We start from the raw sequence: 7658 nt of genomic DNA, 5'->3' as shown, positions 1-7658 counted from the left end.
TGATTTGTAATGTTGAGCATTCTTTCATGTGTTTGTTGGCAATCTGTATATCTTCTTTGGAGAAATGTCTATTTAGGTCTTCTGCCCATTTTTGGATTGGGTTTTTGTTTTTCTGATATTAAGCTTCATGAGCTGCTTGTAAGATTTGGAGATTAATCCTTTGTTAATGCTTTGTTTGCAAATAATTTCTCCAATTCTGAGGGTTGTCTTTCCTTCTTGTTTATGGTTTCCTTTGCTGTGCAAAAGCTTTTAAGTTTCATTAGGTCCCATTTGTTTATTTTTGTTTTTATTTCCATTTCTCTAAGAGGTGGGTCAAAAGGATCTTGCTGTGATTTATGTCATAGAGTGTTCTGCCTATGTTTTCCTCTAAGAATTTTATAGTGTCTAGCCTTACATTTAGGTCTTTAATCTGCTTTGAGTTTATTTTTGTGTATGGTGTTAGGGAGTGTTCTAAGAATCATGTACCACAATGTTCATTGCAGCTCTATCTACAATAGCAAAGACATGGAAGTAATCTAAGTGTCCACCAACAGATGAATGGATAAAGAAGATGTGGCACATATATACAATGGAATATTACTCCTCCATAAAAAGGAATGAAATTGAGTTATTTGTAGTGAGGTGGATGGACCTAGAGTCTGTCATACAGAGTGAAGTAAGTCAGAAAGAGAAAAACACATACCGTTTGCTAACACATATATATGGAATGTAAAAAAAAAAAAAGTTCTGAAGAACCTAGGGGCAGGACAGGAATAAAGACACAGACATAGAGATTGGATTTGAGGACATGGGGAGGGTGAAGTGTAAGCTGGGACGAAGTGAGAGAGTGGCATGGACATATATGCACTACCAAATGTAAAACAGTTAGTGGGAAGCAGCTGCATGGTACAGGGAGATCAGCTCAGTGCTTTATCACCACCTAGAGGGGTGGGATAGGGAGGGTGGGAGGGAGAAGCAAGAGGGAGGAGATATGGGGATATATGTATATGTATAGCTAATTCACTTTGTTATAAAGCAGAAACTAACACACCATTGTAAAGCAGTTATACTCCAAAAAAAATGTTAAATAAATAAATAAATAAATAATTTTTTTTTTAAAAAGCTCATTGAAGAAGAGAGAAAACATGACATGATATCCTTGCTTCTAACTCCCTTGCTTTCACTCTGAATATTTTCAGTCAAGCAATTCTAGATGTTGTATTGAGCTTTAATATTCTCCCTCTCCCTCCACCTCTCCCTTCCTCTTTCTCTCTCTCTCTCTCTTACTTTCAATATCTGCCCTTAAGTAAAAGCAAAATCTGCATAACTGTACCTCTTGAAATAGTTTGTTTTACCCTTAAGAGTTGGATGGATTTTGTCAATCAGCCAGATACGTTGCTTAGTTTTTACAATATATTACTAAATAAAATTGACATTCCAATTGCCTCATTTCCCTTTAAAGACTCTAACTTCATTTGGTATGCTGTCTGGTTATAGAGAATATATGCAAAATTGCAGACAGAATGATAAAAGGCTCAGGGGATCTGCCTTTGCCTGATAAGACTCCAGTTATTTGCATTTCAGGAATCTCAATAAATAATAAAGAAGCTCAGGAAACAATTCAGATCAGGAGTCTGCAACCTGATCTTTCCTTAAGTTCAAAAGCCATGTTGCTTTTTCTTGAATGCTTGAGATGAACCTTAGAGGAATTATTAATAATAGGAACTAGCTGTGGGTCATTTGAGGGCTGAAATAAAATATCCCCATATTTACAGTGCTCTGCCCCATCAGGCTTCAGCAAAATTATCACAGTGAAGTCACCAGGCTGTGGCAAATGGATACTGTTTTTATAGCAGTAAAAGAGAGGCTTCTATGAATCTGATGGTTCACATACTTCCAAAAGGACATCCTGAACCCTCTCAGTAAGGAGTCCCTATTAGGACTGAGTAACCTGAGTTAAGACCACCTGCAAGGCAAGAGGCTTCTTGACTCCAGAGACCCTGTGTTTCCTCTTTGTTGCCAAAATTTTCTATCTCTTTTTTCTTTTTTCGGTACGCAGGCCTCTCACTGCTGTGGCCTCTCCTGCTGCGGAGCACAGGATCCGTACGCACTGGCTCAGTGGCCATGGCTCACGGGCCCAGCCACTCTGCGGCATGTGGGATCCTCCCAGGCCGGGGCACGAACCCATATTCCCCTGCATTGGCAGGCAGACTCTCAACACCGCGCCACCAGGGAAGCCCCTTGTTTGTTTTAAAATGGATCATTTTGTAAAATGAAATTGCCCATATACTCATTTATCTCATTGCATTAATTGGTGTGTTCAAACTCAAACTCAGAAAGCACCTTACCAGAAAGAACAGTTCTGACTGTTTAATAGACTAGAGTTAAAACAAAAAAACATAAAGAACAGACAGCTAAACATGAGGTGGAATCCATCAAACTAATCTTAATGGGTTGGGGACAGTTTTTATCATAAATTAGAGAAAAGGAAGGACTAAGGCCAGAGTTATCATTAAACATGCAGGCACTTATTATTTTATTCACAATGCTTCTGGCACTGGATAATCTCTGAGAATGCAGGAATGAATCAAGGTAGTTTAACATTACCTAGAAGACTCACTTGTGAAAGAAAAATGGGGTTATAAATTTGTAGATGAGAAGACACATTTTATATCATAATATAGCTACAGAAAGAATGAATAGAGATTGTCATTTTTCAACCACTGGACTAAAATCTTAGCCTTTCAGAATATTGTATTTATGGATCCTTTTATTGCTTGGGGCCAAGGCCTTTCTCAAACCCACATGGACTTCACTGTTCTTATTCCTAAGCTCTGGGATCAAGGCAATCAGCTTGCATTTATTCACTTGTTAACTGCTTCTACTCTGTCTGTGTGTATTTTTCTCAACCCTCATCTTCTATGGAGTAGGGCACAATCTATTGAGTTTTCCCTGTCCCATATTACCTCTCAAATCAAATCCACTATATCTTTTCATTCTAAGGTATTCATAAGTAAGGAGAAAAACCAAAATACTTTTTTAAAAATGTGGAGATGATTTAAAAATAACAAGATTCTTATAGCCATAGAACTGGTCTTTACTTCCTCCTTTCCTTTGCTTTAAATGTTTAATACTCTGCTTTTATCCTGCTAAAATGGGTTAGTTCATTATTTTTCTCCCTCAGCTACCCTGACCCCTGGAACTCTTCCAAGTTTGGGAAGACTCTGTGAATACTGCAGTCCATTATATTGTTCTGTATGCTAGAAGATGCAATCTAAGAAACAGAGTAGTTGGCACCTAGTTTCATAAGACGGACCTACATCTTCGAAAACCTGATGACTGCCCTATCTATGAATAATAGTATTGTTTAACACATTTCTTTAAACAACTAAAAGTCTTTGTAAATTTTATTTTACTGTCAGCTTCCTTGCCTTTGTCTCTAAAGTTTTGTATCTCATTTCTCTCTTGTTCCTTCTCTTTATACTTTTTGAGTCCTGATAAATAATTTACATGGTTTAGAAATTCTTAGGTTTAGATTGTGGAACAGTTACCAAGTCCAACCATTCCATCCTGTGGAAGGAAGGAGATCTGTAAATGATCACTCAGGGAAACTGCATGAATTTGAAATAATTATCACCAGCAGAGAGAGGCAGACTTTAAGTATTCTTTTAAACCAATCTGCTAGAAGGAAGTAAATGTTCTAGAAAAATAAAACCTAGTTATTTCTGTCCAAAGACTATTGACTCACTCTATTTGATATGACCTAAATTCCAAGATCTCATACCTGATCACTATCTCTGAAAACTTCTAACCAGACCTAGGATATCTCAATCAATCTCAAAGCTTAAAGAAGAAAAGTACAATGTGCACACACCAACATAGCCAAGGGAGTGTCAAGAAACTATGAAACAATAAGCATCCATGTGCATTGTAAACAAATATGTAGTCACCCAAGACAATTTACCAAATAGTGACTAAATGCGTGCTATGTGCAAGCACTTTTCTAGATACCACTGGATGTGTGTGCATGCATGTGTGTGTGTTGGAGAGGCACTATGCAATTCCAAATACATTTTCTGCTCTCTAGAAATATATCATCTATTTATTTTATGTATTTTTAATTAACTGATCTTATGGGTCCCCCAAATAAAATAATTTTCCAGATTGGACACAAATGACATTTTATAATGAGCCTTGGAAATCGTGTAGAAAATGCCAATAAGAAAAAAATCATGGACAGCTAGAGCCAAGCATTATTCACATCACACTCATATATGCAAAGAACAGGTAGCTGTTTTATTTCTCTACAACTTGTCTATTCTTTCTCATTCGTCCTTGACTGATGGGTAGCTGTGGTAAGGAGGAAGTAAATGTTGGTTTAGTCCAGTAATTCAGTGCTAATCTAAGGCGATAATTTAAGAAACATATTTAAATAACACAACTTCTGCATGGTGCACTTAGGCCAGTTGTTTTTATTCAAAGTTCTGCCCTGTTCACTGTCCTTTCCAAAACTGCACCTGAGTGTGGAGGAAAGGTGTGGCTTATGCGACCTCATGGCAGTAGAATTTCATCCTCTCATCTTCTAAGTCCTACAGTATCCTCTGTATCGTTTTTGATATTTTTAACCAAGGGTCAGGCCTGATTCTTTTTTTTTTTAATTTATTCAATTGTCATTAGAACACAACATGAGATCTACCTTATTAACAAATTTTTAAGTGTACAATATATTATTGCTACACTATAAGTACAATGTTATACATCAGATCTCTAAAGCTTCTTGCTTGAAACTTTGTGCCCTTTGATTAGTAATTCCCCATTTCTCCCTCCCCACAGCCCTTGGTAACCATTTGATTCTGTTTACTAGACTGGTTTACTCTGAGGTATGTCAAAGACAGGCAAGTGGGCCCATGATAAATAGGCACTTTCTACTGGAATACATAAACTGGTCCCTTTGCCTTTGGGTCTCAAGATCCTTCTCAACACAGTCTCTTTAATCTTACACCAGGTCTCTTCCAGTCCATTTCTGCCAGTACTTTTGACTCTTTTTGGTATTATTTGCATGTCACACATAGGCCATGGGGATTCCTGAGCATTGTCTCAATAAAGCTGTTGCAAGTCTCTGCCCCCACCTCTATCTAGCTCATGTGGGGCTGCCCCAGGGAGTCCAGCTTACTCCTAGCATTCCTTAAAAGTGAAATATAAACAAAGACCAATCAGAATGGAGATATAATGTAAACAGTAAGTGTGTTCATAACTGTGGGAAACTCGGTCACTAGCCCCAGTGTTTTCAAACTTCCTTGTGATTGTTTGTAAGCAACCTCCCATTAGTTGGCTTGAAAGGCATAGAGTGGAGGGTTAGGAAGAAGATGCTGCTCTATGACCCATATGCTTTGTTAGTGTCTCTCTTCCACAAGCCATCTGGTGGAAGGGGAGTAGGCTACTTGCTTATTCTTTCTCTAAGTAACCCTTCAACAACATGCTGGCACCTAAAATAAATAAGAAAATAGAATTTCATTGTCAAAGATGAGAAATGAGTTTCTTATTTTAGGGGGCTTCTGTTCAATGAATGGTACACATTGAATAGATATTTTTCCAAAGAAGACATGCAGATGGCCAAACACACATGAAAAGATGTTCATTATTAATCATCATTCATCATTAATCATCAGAGAAATGCAAATTAAAACCACAATGATGTATCATCTCACACCTGTCAGAATGGTTATCATCAAAAGGACCACAAATAATAAATGTTGGCTAGAATGTAGAGAAAAGGGAACACATACAATGTTGGTGGGATTATAAATTGGTGGAGCTACTGTGGAAAACAATATGACAGTTTCTCAAAAAATAAGAATACAGATAGCATATGACTCAGCAATTCCATCTTGGTGTACATTCAAAATAAAAACAAGAACATAAATTTGAAAAGATACATGCACCCCAATGTTCATAGCAACATTGTTTAGAATTGCCAAGATATGGGAGCAACCTAAGTGTCTGTCAATAGATGAATTGATAATGAAGACATAGTATACATATACAATGCATTACTATTTAGCCATAAAAAAGAATGAAATTTTGCCATTTGCTACAATATGGATAGATTTGGAGGGTATTATGCTAACTGAAATAAGTCAGAGAAAGACAAATACTGTATAATATCACCTATATGTGGAATCTAAAAAAGAAAAAACTAGTGAATGTAACAAAAAGAAACAGACTGACAGGTACAGAGTACAAACTAGTGGTTACCAGTAGGGAGAGGGAAGGGGGAGGGACTAGTTGAAAGTGGGGGATTAACAGGTACAACTACTATGCATAAAACAAATAAGCTATAAGGATATATTATATAACACAGGTAGTATAGTCAATATTTTATAATAACTATAAATGGAGTATAAACCTTAAAAATTGTAAATCACTATGTTGTACACCTGTAACTTTATATAATATTGTAAAAAATATGAAAACCTCATCTCAATAAAAATGGTACATATTTTTTTAAAGGGTAAAAAGCCATGGATCAAGAAAAATTTCAAGATAGGAGAATATACCTAAACATATTTTAAAACCTAATGATCCCTGTTACGCATGCAACAACTAAGACTAAGCCTCTTGAACTATATTTATATAAATTAAAGTTGTACTTCTTCTAGTTTGGTTGTTTACATGATACTAGAGAATGTTCTAACATCTACCTGGCCTAAATCATCTACTGTAAGGTTGCATTTGAACACTTCCACTTGGCCTAATGTTTCCCAATTAGAGTTACTATTTGGGTTTAGATGGCAAAAGTGAAGTTGTTCTTTCAAGCCATCCATATACTATTAAATACAAATGTTAAAAGTATAAAATTTAGTCAGCTATTAAAATGTCAAGAGCATAAATATATTTGTCATATAATCTTGTTGCCAATTGTACAAGCAGAGCAGAAGGGACTGTGGTGGAAAGGACAAAAAATATGTGAATTTTTATCAGTAAAAAAAAGAATACCTAGACCATTCATCATTTTCAGGTCTAAGTAGCCTACTGGGAACTCTGGACATACAGAATAGAACAAAGGAATCAGAGTTCCCACGGTAAAAGGATTATTAAGGGGAGTAAATGGATGCTGGTCACAAAAGCAGGGTAGGAGGTAAGAATGCAACACAAAACTCACACCGACAGACTATCATCTACTTCATTCACCTTTTTGTTTCAGTCCAGCTCTGTCTCTAACACACACACACATGCACACACACACACACACACATATATATATATCAGTATAACTGTCACTCTTCAAACTATTGGTGTGAAAAATTAAATATTATAAAAAAGAAATCACATCAGTGCTCACTTCAGCAGCACGAATAGTAAAATTGGAACAATACAGAGAAGATTAGCATGGGCCTTGCACAAGAATCACACGTCAATTTCTGAAGCATTCCACATTTTTAGGCCAGAAGAGAGTGGCACAATGTATTTAAAGTCATGAAAGGGAAAAACCTACAACCAAGAATATCCAATAAGCCTCTTATCCATATTGCGTGGAGAAATCGAAAGCTTTGTAGACAAGCAAAAGCTGAACGAATTCAGCACCACCAAACCAGCTTAACAACAAATGCTAAAGGAATTTCTTTAGGTAGAAAAGAAAAGGCCACATCTAGAAATAAGAAAATTACAAAATGGAAAAT

At 36.5% G+C, this 7658-nt stretch overlaps 1 protein-coding gene and 1 non-coding gene across 2 annotated transcripts in view; both read left to right on the top strand.

The window, feature by feature from the left end:
- Positions 1-1133, top strand: part of RIT2 (Ras like without CAAX 2) — a 586108-nt gene extending 584975 nt beyond the window's left edge. The window contains 1 exon segment of the mRNA XM_024120486.1: positions 1109-1133. Within this exon segment, the coding sequence (XP_023976254.1) occupies positions 1109-1133 (25 nt within the window).
- Positions 1134-7313: 6180 nt separating this feature from the next.
- On the top strand, positions 7314-7420 carry LOC112064129 (U6 spliceosomal RNA). Its single transcript, XR_002891382.1, has one exon. It is a non-coding gene; the product is annotated as a U6 spliceosomal RNA (small nuclear RNA).
- Positions 7421-7658: the final 238 nt, after the last annotated feature.

Source organism: Physeter macrocephalus, chromosome 19 (genome assembly GCF_002837175.3).
Source record: "Physeter macrocephalus isolate SW-GA chromosome 19, ASM283717v5, whole genome shotgun sequence".
Taxonomy (NCBI): domain Eukaryota; kingdom Metazoa; phylum Chordata; class Mammalia; order Artiodactyla; family Physeteridae; genus Physeter; species Physeter macrocephalus.
The sequence above is the reverse complement of the archived record's forward strand: the minus strand, read 5'-3'. Positions and strand labels throughout refer to the sequence as shown.